Below are 16,364 nucleotides of genomic sequence, written 5' to 3' on the forward strand. Positions count from 1 at the left end.
CCATTGTACACAGCTATGGGTTGAATTGTGTGTCCCCTCCCCACCTCTAAAAGATGCTTAAGTCCTTTCTACTCCTAGTCCTTGTGAATGAGACCTTATTGGAAATAGGGTCCTTGTAAATAATCATGTTAAGATGAGGTCATTAGGCTGGGCCCTAATCCAACATGACTGTGGCCTTATAAAAATGTGAAATTTAGACACAGACACACATGCACACGGGGAGAATGCCATGTAAAGATGAAGACTGAGATTGGGGTGAGCAGCAGAATCCAATGAATGTCAAAGACTGTAAGCAAACCACTAGGATATAGGAGAGAGGCCTGGAACAGTCTCTCTCCCAGCTTCTGGAAGGAATCAACTCTGCCAACACTTAGATCGAAGACTTCTAGCCTCCAGATCATACAGCACATTACAGTTTAAGCCATGCTGTTTGTGGTGCTTTATTACTGCAATCTCAGCAAATGAATACTTGTCGTCTTTCCCTTCTACCTTTATCATTGTCTCCCTGATTAGAATATAAGCTCCTTGAGGTCAGAGATTTTATCTGTGTTGTTCACTCACAAGTGAACATGTAAAACAGTGTCTGGCACATAATAGCTCTCAATATTTGTTGCAAAAAGTAATACAAATGTTTTGGAAGAGAGGGATTTTTCACATTAACTTGGGCATTGTTTTTATTTGAGACAAACTACATGAAAATGTTCCCAATTATAAAGTGATAATTGAGAACTTCATTAACTTCAAATATACAATAACATCTGGCAACTCTTTGGGAGGGAGGAATCCTAAATCCTGGAAAGTTGTAACTATTGCTAGTTTCCATACTTCACTAACGACAAAGTGCTTGGAACTGTGAATATATGTGATTAAAGTAAGGGAGGTCAGCCATCTGGGTTTCCTTGTTGCTTCTTTTGGCTTTTAAGCCTACTCTTTTTCTGAATGAGGTAAAGTCAAGTCAAGGGTAGAGAATCCTTCTCCTCTTCCTCATCTCCACTACCTTCCTCTTACTGTGGCCCCCAAAATTCGGGTGGTTGAATGCATGTGTTCAGGAATTAGAAGACAATAATTCTAGTTTTTTGTCTCTCTGTCAAAAAAAAAAAAAAAAGACTCATCTATGAGACCCTTTTTAAAGCTTTTTCTCAATATAGGGGAAGAAAAAGTTTTCCTCAACCCTTTTGGGGTCCCAGCTGTGTATAAAAATTAAACTGACAAAGACCGATTAAGAGGAGAAGTGACATATATATTTATGTTGTTTTCTGTGACACAGGAGCATTGACCCAAAGAAATGGCAAAACCTATTTGCTTTTACAGTAGGTTGAACAAAGAGAAGCAATTGTGGAAAAGTGACTAAACTCTGTGGGGAGGCGAATGGTAGGTAAGAATTACTTTAACAAAGGTTTGTTGGTGCAGAATTCTCTTGGTCTCAGCTTCTCCTTGATGATAAGAATGTTACTTTCCTTCTGGTATAGGGAGGACATCTTTCATATAGGAATTTCATGTCCTTCTTTTGAGAAAAAGAATGTTTTTCTTGTATTTGCTGTTTTTCACGCGCTCCGAACTCAAAATAGTTGGTATGCCAAAGCAGCATACCCTGGGGTGTATGCTGTAAACTCCTTCATCAACATTTCTCAACAGTCCTGAGAGGTAAGTATTATCCGAGGATGAGGAAACAGAGTGGTTACCACCTTACACAAGGCATGAAGAATTTATAAGGGGTAGAATTCAAGCCTCCTAAATCTCAATCCAGTGCCCTTCCTGTTGTACTGGTCATAGCTACACATTTTCCCTTTTTGTGTCTGGACAAACAAAGGGTGGGACCCCAAAACATGAAAGAGATGTGATTTTAGAATTGGAAGGCACAGAGAATTCTGTGGGTCTTTGGATCCTGTAGCCATTACCTATGGCATCTCTGAGGGGATTGTAAACAGTGAGTAAGGGAAAGACAAGCTTGAATTCCAGGGAGTGAGGACTGGCCCTAAGCCCTCCCCCCACATATCAATGGTCTTTCTTCACATACACATGCAGGATACACACCCGGGCCAGCCTTGAGACATGGTCTTGATAGAACCCATCTCAGATTGCCAGGACAGGCATTTCAGAATTCAAAGAAATAAGATGAGAATAATAAGAGGCTGGGATTAAAAAAATATGGAGATTAGTCAGCCAGGAATGAAAGTGGGGGAGTAGAGCAGGTAGAAGGTGAAGACAGTATGGGCACAGGGGGTTGGGGGTGGGGAAAGACCACATTCTTGTGCTTGATGTGCAAGAATAACAGTGAGCAGATTGAATGGCACTCCTGAGACTCCTTTGACCTTTTGATACAGAGTTAATTTGCAGTATGGACTTTGTACAAAAGCCCCTGCAATCTTCAGGTGGCATCCGGATAGCTTCTGGTGGCACCATGGAACGGATAATCACCAGGGGCAACAGGACTGGGTCGGAAAGGCAGTGGCACCTTGGCAAACACATAGACTTAGCAGAGGTAGGCACCTGGGCTGCCCCCCGGGGGCATCTTGTTTCAAGAAACGATGCCCGGGCTGATGCCCAAGTGTTAGGGTGATTTTGGTGATCATCTATCCCGGATTACTGGTCCTCACTGTCCAGCTCCCAGTTCGCTGCTCCTAAGAGGATCTTCTGTGAGTTCTAGGTTGTTCTGTGGACTTCGAAGAAGCCTCCTCCCAAATCGTTTCTCTAAAATTGCCTGGAAGGATAGGAAAAGCATCTGGAGACTCCTAGTCGTTTACCTGGACACACGCAGTGACACCAGCTATCGCCGCCCCTCTCGGTGGCTGGGCCCTTCTGCACCGCCCAGGGCTCGCTGTAGGGGAGAAGGGACGTCCGGGGGGCCACGCGCCCCCGGGGCAGGTGTGCCGCGAAAGAGTGGCCGGGGCGGGCTTCCGGGCCTCGGCGGCGCTGGCTAGCAGGGCAAGGATGCTCGGAGCCGGCAGCCGAGGGGAGGCAGCGTGAGCCGGAGAGAGCCCTGAGCAGCCGCTGTGGCAGCGCCGGAGCGCAGCCTCCTCCCGCTCCCACAATGCACAGGGCGGCGGCGGCGGCGGCGGCAGCGGCAGCATCACCGGCCGCCCAGGGGGCTGCGGCTGCGACCCCGAGGACCCCGGGCACGCGGAGCGCTCGCGCCTGCTCGCGGCGAGCCCGGGAGTGATGGCGAGGTCTCCGCGGGCCGCCCGCGCCTGAGGCGCCCCGCCCCGCCCCGCCCGCCGCTGCCCGCCCCGCCCGGCCCTGCCCCGCGCGCAGCCGGCGGCTGCCTGGGCGCTTCCTAGTTGGCGCGGGCGGCCGCCCAGGCGAGGTGCGGCCTCCGCTCAGGCGGGGGGCGTCGGCGCCGCGGGGCCCCGCCATGGCAGCGTCCGAGCTCTACACAAAGGTGAGGCGCCGCGGGGAGGGGGCCGCGCGGCCCGGCACCGCCCGCTGTGGGGCTAGGGAGGGGCGGGGGCGCGGGGGCCGGCGCGGCTGCACCACCCCTTCCCGATCATTTCAAAACCCCCGGCCCGGCCCGCTTGCCGCAGAGGCGCCTTCCTCTTTCGGGCGCTCGGGGCGCAGGCCTGCCTTGGGGGTCTCTCTGGCCCCTGCCACGCTTCCTGGGCTGGGTGCTCAGCGTGTTTCTGATTGGAAAGGGGGGGCCGCCGCCAGGATTGCCCTGCCCGCCGGTTTGGTTTCGGAAAACGCCTGGTTGCGGGAGATGCTTGATCGGGTGGATCAGATGGTCCCTCCCTTGGGGACAGGCGCTTAAAATAACGTCTTGTGTTGGTATGCGGTGCCACTTCTACTGCCAGCCAGCCTTTCTGTGAGATTATTTGGAGTCCTGCAAACACGGTCGCCAGTCGATTTTTCACCCCTGAAGCCGGGTTTCACATTGCTTCCCTGGGGGTGGTGAGCCCTTGAAGATGCAGCCGGATAAATGCGAGATGATTCATGGGCTCGGATGCTCGGCTCTCATTTGTCCCTGGGAGTTTGCTACCTACGTGAATCCCTTAGAGCCTTGTTATGCTCCATGGCTTCACCATCCTCTGGGGCGAGCCTTAAGGAAAGTGGCAGCCTTTTCTTTCTTACACTGACATCAGTATTCTCCGGGTCTGGTAATCTATGAATGGCATATTTTGGAAAACTGCCCCTTTGAACACTTATGAAAATTTGTCTTAGGCGGTGTGGTGCTTTGTGAATGTATGTAGTCATGGCACTTTGTACTATAACTCCAGTGTACGTAGGTGTTTTGCTAACTGTTAATTACCCTTAATTCCAGTTAACAGAATTGCCTTAACTTTTCAACTTCACGTTTGTGGCAGAATCTCCATTTAGGATCTTAGAATCATTGCTTCCAAATGTGACCCAAAGTAAACCCAGGACCAAAGTTGCAGCATGTTATAGAAGTCTGGACCCACCATCAAGAGACCTGGATTCTGGCCTAGGCCTTTTCACTTACCGTGTGACCTTGGGCAAGTCACTTAACTTCTTTTGTTTGGTTGTCTCATATCTGTAAATGGAGTTAATTATACCTGCCCGACATCTCTTACAAGGCTGTTGTGAGATCAGACCTAGTAATAGATGGGAAAGCTTTTGCAGCCTGTGAATTTCTCAACAAATATGAGGTATATGATTAATTTCTTCAACCATGAAATGAGGAGTTTGCTTGAAACACTCTCTAGGTCCCCTTTTTTTCCAGTCATACATTTAAAGACTTCACAGTAGGAACTTCTCTCTAAACCTGGTAATTTTCTTAGGCATTGTAGGCCTCTAATGTATGAATGAATGCAATTAGGAACTGATTCGGTTACTTTATTAATAAACATTGATCCAGTGCTAACTATGTGCCAGGTACTGCTCTAAGTGCTTTACAAATAATAACTCGTTTATTCCTCATAATGAACAACATATGAGGGTAGGTACTGAGAAGTGCCATGAAGAGATACAGGTCTGTAAACATTCCTTAGTTCCTTTGTATAGCCCTCTACTCTTCACTGTGGTGAGGAGTCCATCAGTGAGCTGCCTAATTGTGGGCTGCTTAACTAGAGACTGGATAATAAATTGCTCTTGGTGTTAAATCAGCTTTTTTTCTCCCAAGATAATTTTGAAGAAAAATTTTTTTTAAATACTGTGATTTTTAAATTGCAAGGATTTGAGTTTTGGTCATAGCTTCATCACACACTGTTAAAATTTGGCTTTTAGGCATTGTAAAGACAGACTGGTTTAGACATCAAAAGTGAGTTGAGCTTAAATTGCCTTCTAAATACATTTATGCCTAAGTATAATCTCCTCACTTGGCTATTTGTTGGCTAATTCTTTTTGTGAATGGGCCTTAGCTTAATGGTGGGCCAGAATATTTATTGAGCACCTCTTGGGTGCCAGGTACTTTATTTAATATTGAGAGGTTCTAACAATGAACAAGACACAGCCCTTTCCCGCACAGGGCTCACAGTCTGTTTCCTATATTCTTGACCTACTTTGAATATCCAGGAGCATAAATAACCTGTTGTTACCTCCATAGCAGGGAGACAGCTGGTGTGGTATTTATTAGTAGAAATTAGGGAATGGGTTGGGACGTGGGGAAGGTTGGATGATTCTAGAGATAGAAGCTTGGGTAGTGATTATTAGAGGAAGAGGGAAATCATTAGAGGTTAAATCAATGGATAAACACAAGGATTTTTCCCTCACAGAGGATTATAGGGAAGGAAGTTCTGGAGTAGATTATAAGGAAAGATGTATTAGTGACTTGCCATAATTATGGTATTCAACGTAGTGGTTAAATCTGAAAAGTGCCTTTTTAAAAAATGTCATTCAGAGTTTAAAGGCAGATTTTGATATGTGATACATATCAGCTCCCATAACAGTGAAAGGCAAGAGATCATTCAGTTTATTCTTTGTAGCTAAAATGATAATGGTTTTCTCATAGTAAGTTATCAGGGCTTCCATTTTGTAAATTTTTCCAGCAGCATAAACATTTTAAGGACAATAGCTAGATTCCCAGGATATAACATTTCTGGAAACTAACATTTTGGTTAAAATGTTTTTATTTTATTTTATTTTATTTTATTTTTAAGTTTATTCTGAGAGAGAGAGAGAGAGAGAGAGAGAGAGAGAGAGAGGAAGCACAGGGCAGGGGCAGAGAGAGAGAAGGAGAGAGAATCCCAAGCAGGCTTCGCTGGCAGCACAGAGCCCGACTCAGGGCTTCAGCCCACAACCCATGAGATCATGACCTGAGCCAAAATCAAGAGTCAGATGCTTAACTGACTGAGCCACCCAGGCGCCCCTGTTTGTTGGTTTTTAAAATAAAGGCTTTATTGAGATGTAATTTACATACCATGCAACTCCCAATTTAAAGTGTACGATTCTTTTTTTAAATTTTTTTTTAATGTTTATTTATTTTTTGAGAGAGTAAGCGAGCAGGGGAGGGGCCAAGAGAGAGAGGCAGAAACAGAATCCAAAGCAGGTGCCAGGTTCTGAGCTGTCAGCACAGAACCCATGTGGGGTTCGAACTCACAAATGGTGAGATCATGACCTGAGCTGAAGTCGGATGCTTAACCGACTGAGCCACCCAGGTGCCCCTAAAGTGTACATTTCTTAAATAAGTAAACATTAAAAAAAAAAAAAACCCAAAACAAAAAGCTTTCACGTTCTCTCTCTCAAAATAAATAAATAAACATTAAAAAAAAATAAAGTCTGCAATTCAGGGGCCGCCTGGGTGGCTCAGTCGGTTGAGCATCCGACTCTTGATTTCTGCTCAGGTCATAATTGCAGGGTCACAGGATGGAGCCCTGCATCACCCTCTGTGGAGCCTGATTAAAATTCTCTCTCTCCTTCTCCCTCTGCCCCTCTTGTGTGTTTGTGTGTGTGTACTCTCTCTCAAAAAAATAAAAGTGTATAATTCAGAGATATTTAGTATAATCACAGTCGTGGGTCAGTTTGTGTTTAGATCCACCTGGCTTGTTCCCAAAAGAATTAAAGGTGGCTATGATATCTCATTGCTTTCTGATTTTGAAAATATTTGCTAGTCTTGACTTGCCAGTGGATATTTGAATCATAATGTCACCCATAGATGCTTTCAGTAACTTCGAAGGATTCAGCATTTGTGGAGCAGAGTTTATTAATTAGGCCTGGATAGATCACCAGCAGCAGTAAAATGTCATGGTAGTCCTCCTCACATGAGCTTCCCAAACATCATGGATAACACCATAAATGCCCTAGAATGCCCAAGATTACCTGAAGTTGTTTAATTAGGAGTCCCATTGTGTATCAGGATGCTGAGTTTTGTAACAGTACAAAAACTAAAGCCCCTACTAGAGAAGCAACATAAACTTTCCTAGATGAAACTACAATTTAGGCCAATAGATTGTATATCTGTAATCTTCCTTTCCCACTATATTTCTTCATACCTACTGAAGCCACATGGCCTAGATTTTTTTCTGGGATAGTTCCTGTTTTATATTCTATGCCATTTTCCCCCTACCATCAATCCTGGAAATTCTAATATTTGGGTGTTGAAATTACATTTCTCAGAGTACTTTCAGCATCTTAAAGCAGGACAGAAACCTCATGTCTCATCATGTGCCTGATATAGGATTTAGCAAATACATTCGATTTCCTCAAGTATCCTGTCCTGCCCCTTCCATCTATATTTCCTCCCGATGTCTCTAATGGCAGGGAAACAGACTCTAAATGATAGTTTGAGATGATTAGTTCACTTGTAGGAATGGAGCAGGGTACAAAGAAGTGGTTAAACAAGTAAGCACATTTCCAGGCATGTTGAACAGGATGAGTAATAGCATGGAGAGCTGGGAGCAAGGGAAATAAAAAACAAAAAACAAAAAACAAAAAACCCACCAAAAAAAACCGTTGTAGGAAACAAAATAGGAAGTGATGAAGCTCTGGTAGACTGAGGCACAGGCAGAAGTTATATGAGAAAAGGACAAAGCTGAGAGGCAGGTGTCTGTGATGGATTAGGTACAGGAAGGGAAGGAGAGGGAACAGCATAAGTTAACACCAGTAGCTCTAGATTTGGAAACTGGAAATTAATTCCCATTATGTCATGGAGTTTTGCAGACTCCGTGTAACCTGTAAGCTACTAAGAAATACTTCTTCAGACTGCTTGAGCACAGCAGAAAGCTCATGATTTCCTCTTGAAATTTGTTACTGTCTCTTGAAGTGTGAAAGTTTGGTGTATTGCCCAGTGGCTAAAAGAGTACAAAGGAATTCTCATTTTAATGAGAGTTGCTACTGCCAGATGAACATTTCAAATCTATCTGGTGCTTTTAGCAGTTCAAAGTAGGGGAATACTGGAGGAAGGTCTATGAATGGGGTTCCTGGGATTTAACCATTACCTCCAAAGGGTTGGGGCACGGTGGAGGTGCACTATAAGAAAGTGTGGGAGAGGACAGGCAAACCCTCTTTCCTTACATCTTGTCTCCAAAGGTAATATAGCTTCTTAGTTTTTTACTTTATAATGGATTTTGCCTCCATAGGGAGAATGTAGGGGCACATGGCCCACTGGAGGATAGAGTTTGATGTATTCGTCTCTACTTAGGCAATTCCTAATGAAGTATAAGGTCTTGTGAAAAGTTGAAACTCCTAGCCAGGAGTTTCTATGTAATAAGGCCTGGCCCTCGGTAAAGGATCATGTGGGCAACCCCACTCCTCCCATTCCACCTGACTGACAGGTCTCCTTCCCACAGAGTCATCCCAGACTTTGTCCATTTGTCTCCCTGGGGAGTTTGTCCTCTCCTTTCCTTCCAGCACCTGCCTTTCTGTCTCTCTTTCCAACAACTTTAGTGAGGTATAATTTATATGTAATAAAATTCACTCATTTTAAATGTACAGTTTAGTGAGTTTGACAGATATGTTCTGTCATGTAACCACTACCACAAACAAGATATAGAACATTTTCATCATCCTCAAAAGTTCCTTGTGTTAAGCTTCTTTTCTTCCCCAGTTAATTCTTTGTGGCTAAAAGGATAATTTTTTAAATGAACTCCTATTTACTGGAGTTGTGCTTGCCCAGTGGGGCAGCAGGAAGAGTTGTTTGTTTTCAAAATGTATGTTATGGTTTCACGTTAGCCCAACCAATAGAGAGATACTTACTCTAGAGGCCTGAACCGAGGTGTCACTTCTGTGGAGTTTCATTCACAGTGGGAGGTGGGAGTGGATCGAAAAGGATTTTAGGTGATTTATTTAATTTTTCCTTCACACACTTACCCCTTTACCTTTATTGATAGGGTCTGCCTTTGATGCCTTGAGTCCTTAGGTCCTTAGTGTGCTAAAATGCCCGTTGGTCACTTTTGCCTTTTAACAGTTGTCCTGTTCCATCTACCTTGGTTGTAATGCCAGTCTGGGTTTGTGGTGATACAGATTCTTAAACTGCAGAAACTTATCCCTGGCTTCTTCATGCCTCGGACCTTCTCCATTTCTTTTCTAAGCCCTCCTCAGCTGGAAGTCTCCTAAACCAGCAGCCAATAGTATTAAACAGCTCCTTGTACCATAGAGGTTTTTGCCAGTTGTGGAACTTGGGGATGGTGTGATTATGTTTTGACTTCAAAATAAAGACTCCAAACTTGGTTGAAATCAAGGGAGAAGTACATTGTCCACTTCTAAGTGTTCACGAGGACCATCTGTCTACCTCCTTTGGCCTGATGTGCTGCTGTGTTGTGAACATGTTGTTGTGTTCACAGTGCTGAACTGGAGGGAGGCCGGGCACTAAAAAGACAAGTTTTGTCTCTCCTTAGTCACTCATACAGAAACTTGCATTTTCCTGGCCAGGAATCCTGTGTGTATGTTTGGGGTTTCTACTTCTTTGTAAAAACACACGGAAACTAGAGGAGTTTCAGAATGGGAGAAGTAAAATGATTATGGCAATAAAGAAGGTAGATTAGAAAGGCAGAACTCCTTAACTTAGAAAGGTGAAGGTGGAAAATGATGAAGTATTTAACATCAAGAATAATAGAAGTTTTATAACATCAAATCTCAGGGATTCTTGTTAGATCTTGAAATAAATAAATATGTTATTTAAAATGAATTTCTACTTGGGGGTGCCTGGGTAACAGTCAGTTAAGCATCCGACTTTGGCTCAGGTCATGGTCTCACGGTTTGTGGGTTTGGGTCCCATGTTGAGCTCTGTGCTGACACCTCGTAGCCTGGAGCCTGCTTTGGATTCTGTGTCTCCCTCTCTCTCTGCCTCTCCTCTGCTCTCATTCTGTCTCTCTCTTTCTCAAAAATAAACGTTGTAAAATGAATTTCTGCTTTAAACATTATGTTTACATTTATGAAACTTATTACCTCAAGTTATGATGGCAGCTAGTATGTAGTAGATAAATAAAAAGGGTCTGGATAATTCATACATCATAGTTCTGAGATACTGACTTAACAAACATCTCTTTGACAGTGTTAAACAGTTTACCAGCCAGAGCTGTTTTAGTTGGAAGTAACAGAAACATGACTCAAAGCCAAAAAGGATTTTATTTGCTTCTATGACCTGAACACCCAGGTCCATGGATTCAAAGCTAGAATGTGGTCTCTTGGGCTCTCTGTCACTGACTTTCATGTCAGATTATGCTGTCTACCATTGGTTTCATCCACATGACAGCTCTTTTCATGATGAAAAAGATGGTCAGTGGCACCTGCCAACCACATGATCTTCCAGCTCTGGGCCTGGAGGAAGAGAGTCTGGTAGAAGAATCCTGGTTGCCCTTGCTAGGGGTCATGTGCCCTCTCGTTCCACTCTGCTGTGTAGGCAGTGGAGGAAAAATACTATGCATAGTCAAGTCCTGCTCATCTCAGGCCAGGCAGAGGATAAGATCTCATGATGAATAGCTCTGCTCAGATCTGGTGGCTGAAAACTGTTGCCCATCAGAAAGAATAGTCAGTTTCTGCTATGAATAAGTCACCAAAAATGACAAAGCGATTGAATTCTGCCCCTACCCTTCTGGTCTTTAAGCAGAAGAATGGGAGGATTTTGCATGGACAGAAGACATTGTATATCTTTCCCTAGAGAATCATTTGAATTAAAAAAAAAGAAAAAAGAGCCATGGAGAATCCATATAAGCAAATGTTACTGAAATCCTATCAGAGATTGAAGATTTGAAAAGTATTTTTCATTCAGTCTTAATTAGGGGGTTATGAACCCTATGTCACCTTTCCTTCTGATCTCTTTCTGCCCTATTTACTCAGCATTTTATTTCCCCTCATTTTCTTCATTTTTTTGCTTGAATACATGATCTCTTCCCTCATTTTCAGCAATGAATAAATTGTAAAATTTATTATTCCCCTTTGATTGTCTAAATCATCCTGTATGCATCTTCAATGTTCTTTTTATGCTCTCTTGCCTTCCATTCTGTCATCTACAAGTGTTATCTGTCTACGTCGACAGATGTCCTCTGTCATCTTGATCCCCCTACTCCTTTATTTTATCTATTCATTCTAGTGCTCTCTTGTGCTTTGTTATAATCAAATACACACACAGACACACACACACACACACACACACACACACACACTCCCCAAAAAGGGAATAAAACAAATTCTTATGAAGTAAATTGTTATTCAGTAACTAATTAGATTGTGGAGGGTGCTTCATTTCCTCAAATCCTTGTACTTTTGCTTTGTTACCATTCTCTGAACCTGACATCACAATAGAAAGTAATTTCTCATGAGTTTACATAAGTTATTTTCTGTGTATGGGGGTGTCTATGTGTTTTAAACAATTAAACACTTTTGTGTTAGACTAGTTTTTAGTCTAGACTGCACTAGTGAGAACTTAGTTTTTCATTTTGCCCTACTGAAGTATATACAATAAGATGACCAGCTATTTCTTTAAGGATACCATCTTACTTTAAAACATTGTTGTAACAGTATTTTAAAAACTTTATTCAGAATTGGTCTCTATGTGTTCAAGCTGAGAAAAATCTTACTTCTTATTTGACAAGTGTCATGCTCATGCTGGGAGCAGAAGTCCTGGAGATGTTTCATAAAATCAGGAGATGTGTATTTTAATAAGGAATTTGGGTCAAAATGTGGATTCAGTATTTATCAATTCAGAATAAATAGATGGGTATTATCTATCTCTTTAGGTATATATCTGTATCTTTTTATAGAAGTGAAAAGCCACTAGCCACTAGAGCTAATATTGCATTTTCACCCACCCTTCCTGTTTATACTCATTTTTTTCATCTTAGACCAAAATTTCTCAACCTCTGCCCTATTGTCATAGAAGGCTAGATAATCCTTCCTTTCTGCAGGCTTGTCCTGTGTATTATATGTTTAGCCAAATCCCTAACCTTTATCTGCTAGAGCCAGTAACATCCCCCACCCCCAGTTGTGACAACCAAACTTTATTATCTACAAACATTACCAAATATCCCATGGGGGGGCCAAATCCCTCTCCCTACTACCCTCATTTGAGAACCTCTGCCCTAGACCTTAAGGCTTAAACTAGGGTAAGAAAAAGTGGGAAAGAGTTAAAAACAGAAGCAGAGATTTATTGGAAAAACTGTTAAAAAATAACTTTTCAGTAGTTTCTTTTTTGCTTATAGAAATGATACATCATGAACAATTTGGAAAATACAAAAACATATGAAGGAAGAAAGTTAAAAATAAACCAATTCCATCCAGAAATAATCATTGTCAATTAGTAATTTGCTTCCTTAAGTCTTTCATCTGTATGTATGTATGTATGTATGTATGTATGTATGTATGTATGTATTTTTTAATGTTTATTCTTGAGAGAGAGAGAGAGAGAGAGCATGAGCAAGTGAGGGGCAGAGAGAGAGAGAGACAAAATCTGAAGTAGGCTCCAGGATCTGAGCTGTCAGCACAGAGCCTGACTTGGGGCTTAAACCCACGAACCGCGAGATCATGACCTGAGCCGAAGTCAGATGCTTAACCGACCGAGCCACCCAGGCACCCCTCATCTGTATTCATAATGTAGTTTTTATGATATTTTAAATGTAATATGTATTGTGAAAAATTTTTTATGATTAAATATTCATTAAGAATGTTTTTAGTGACTGCATAATTTTCCATCATCTGCATGTACCATAATTTATTTACTGCTTGGCCTTTTCACTATTATAAGACAGGGACTATGGTGAGCATCTTTGTACATAAATCTTTGAATTAGTCAGTTTTAGTCAATTTTATATTCCACGTCTCCCTGATAAGTGTTATCATTTACATTTATGCAGGGTAGTGTATTCACATTTATTTCATTTTAAAAATAGCACTTTCTATGTACATTGCTTCAGGGCTAGGATGACCAGATGTCCCACTTATGTGAGATGCTTTTTGCCATCCAGTGCCTTTATTGTGTTTTGAGAAATCCTCTTAGATTGAAATACATAAATTTATTTCAAAAACTTAACCTTTTGGAAATCTAAACTATTTGCTTTTTCTGACCATTTTCCTCATTGTTGCCCTTATTCATTGTTTCTCTTTGATCTTGGGGGAATCTGGGCCAGACAGAATTATTGAATTAGAAAGAATTAAAACAACCATGAAGCTTTTGTCCTAAGAGTACAAACAATATAATATTAACTTGAAAATTACCTGAAAATGTTACCATTTTATTATAGACAACATGTCCTCCTGATTAGAACAATTATTTGTCTGGAGTGGTCTGGAACAATTATTTGTTTTCAGTGGATACTCAAGAACCTGAGAGATCTTCAGCACCTGCTTTAAAACAAATAGAATGGAAGTGCCTGGATGGCTCAGTCAGTTGAGCATCCAACTCTTGCTTGTGGCCCAGGTCATGATCCCAGAGTCGTGGGATTGAGCCCGAGAGTGAAGCCTACTTACGATATTCTCTCTCTCTCTCTCTCTCTCTCTCTCTCTCTCTCCCCCCCCCCCGAGCCCCTCCCCTGCTTGCGCTCGCTCACTCTCTCTAAAAAATAAAACAAAAACACAAGTAGAATGGAGCAAAATACACCCAGCATTAAAGATAGCATCCTAGAACAGAATCTTTATAGCAGTCAGAAGGTGTTTTGGGGTTTGTGAGGCCAGTGGGTCATTGCTGTGTACAGCAGCACTGCTTAAGGACTGGTAGCCACAAGTGTGGTTGAAAGTTGATTGTTTGGAAATGTGGATATTGAAGCCATAGGAAACTGAGCAGAAGCCTTAGTGTCGTTGGAAATTTCTTCGCTTTTATTCCTCCATGAAAACCTTGATTTTTACCTTCTTTAGTTGTTACTTGTTTTCTTCTAAAAACTGTGGCTTGCAGGGGCGCCTGGGTGGCGCAGTCGGTTAAGCGTCCGACTTCAGCCAGGTCACGATCTCGCGGTCCGTGAGTTCGAGCCCCCCGTCGGGCTCTGGGCTGATGGCTCGGAGCCTGGAGCCTGTTTCCGATTCTGTGTCTCCCTCTCTCTGCCCCTCCCCCGTTCATGCTCTGTCTGTCTCTCTCTGTCCCAAAAATAAATAAAAAACGTTGAAAAAAAATTTTTAAAAACTGTGGCTTGCATAAATGCATGACTCCATGGCAGTATAATTATCAAATAATCATGGTTAATATTTACTGAGGTCTTACTATGGACCAGACACTATTCTGAGGACTTTGATACAACTGTGTCCTTCTTTGGCTTCTACCTCTTCCAGTGCCTGAAAGAGAGGCACTATATCATAGCAGTCAAGGTTTGGACCTATACTTAGAGTTTGAATTGTGGTTGGAATCCTGGATTCTCTGTTCACTTTTTGTGTGACCTTGATGAGCTACTTAGCCTCCATGCGCCTCAATTTCCTCATTTTTATTATAAGGATAATAACACCTACCTCATATGGTTTTAATGATGACTAAATTTTTTCTTTTTTCTTTGAGAGAGTGACAGAGAGTGTTGAGAGAAAGAATCTTTGGCAGGTTCCATGCTTAGCATACAGCCTGATGCTGGGCTTGATCTCATGGCCATGAGATCATGTTCTGAGCCAAAATCAAGAGTCAGATGCTCAACCGACTGAGCCACCAGGTGCCCCCTAAATTTTTTAATATATAAAAAATGTTTAGAATAGTAACTGATACATAATAACATACTTAACTGTTGGCTGCTTTATTGCTTTTTTGGTTGTGGCTATTATTCTCTTTTCTGGCTGCTTTGTCTTCTTCATAACCTCAGCAACCTCCTATTACCCCCTAGATATTGGTCCTCCCAGGCTCTGTCTGTAACCTAAACTCCCTCCCACTGTGGCCTGATCTGCTCCTGAAAAGTTAGGTATGAACCTGTGTTGACGACTTGCAAATCTGTTTCCAGCCTATTTGCTTTCCCTACAAACCTAGGTCTCTGTGATGATTGCCTATGGGCATCTTTACAAACACTTAGAGCCTAGCATATTCAAAATTGAACTCGTCATCTCCTCCCTTCCTGTTCATCCCACTCTACCCTACTTCTTTGTGTCTTCCTTCCTCATCTGTAGGATGGGGTAATAGTAATATCTACTTCGTAGGGTTATTAAGAAGATTAAATGACATAGTTTATGCATAGCACTTAGAATAATTCCTGGTACCTATTTGACAAATGTTAGCCACTATAATTGTTACTATTTATATTTCTTGTCTTGTGAATGGCATCAACATCTATCCATGTACTCAAACCAAAAATTCAGAAATTGTCTTGATTTATTCCCCTTTAACCCCACGCCCCAATCACTTACCATTTCCTGGTGCTATCCTTGCTTTGTTTGGACCCTTTATTATTTTTTCTTGTATCTTGTAAAAGTATCCTAAGCAATTCTTGCTCTAACTCCTATAATCTGGTTTTTCTTCTGCTACTAGAGTGATTTTCATTTTATTTTATTTTTTGATGTTTTATTTATTTTTGAGACAGAGAGAGACAGAGCATGAGCAGGGGAAGGGTAGAGAGAGAAGGAGACACAGAATTCGAAGCAGGCTCCGGGCTCTGAGTTGTCAGCACAGAGCCCGACGCAGGGCTTGAACTCACAAACCGTGAGCTCATGACCTGAGCTGAAGTCGGATGCTTAACCTACTGAGCCACCCAGGCGCCCCCAAAGTTTTTGTATAATGAAGATATCATCATGGTACTCTCTGACTTGAAATTCTTTCATGATTCCCTATAGGATATTGTCTTGAGAATAAGTATGTTAGTGCAGTGCTTTCCAAACTTTGGTGTACATCTGAAATCACCTAGTAATCTTGTTAAAATGGAGATTATGATGTAGGTCTGTGATGGGGCCCCAAGACTCTATTTCTAACAACTCCCAGCTGACGCCACTGCTGCTGGATTGAGGACTGCACTTGAGTAGTGAGGCTGTAATATACTGGGCTTTTCCCGATCTGTCTTCACTCTGGGCCTGCCTCCTATCTCATTTTCCCTCATGACATTCAGGTGTTCACTTGAAGTCAAGAGCTCTTCCTGCTTTGCAGCATT

At 42.4% G+C, this 16,364-nt stretch overlaps 1 protein-coding gene across 6 annotated transcripts in view; it reads left to right on the forward strand.

Annotated features, from left to right (window-relative positions):
• The first annotated feature begins 3,227 nt into the window (after nt 1-3,227).
• The window catches only part of MYO5A (myosin VA), a 188,814-nt gene continuing 175,677 nt past the window's right edge, over nt 3,228-16,364 (forward strand). For all 6 annotated transcript variants that reach the window (XM_060618497.3, XM_060618500.3, XM_060618501.3 and 3 more), the window contains exon 1: nt 3,228-3,379. In XM_060618497.3, coding sequence (XP_060474480.2) covers nt 3,353-3,379 — 27 coding nt within the window. In that variant the 5' untranslated portion in view covers nt 3,228-3,352. The remainder of the gene's footprint in view (nt 3,380-16,364) is intronic.

This window comes from Panthera onca, chromosome B3 (assembly GCF_046562875.1).
Source record: "Panthera onca isolate mPanOnc1 chromosome B3, mPanOnc1 haplotype 2, whole genome shotgun sequence".
Lineage (NCBI taxonomy): Eukaryota > Metazoa > Chordata > Mammalia > Carnivora > Felidae > Panthera > Panthera onca.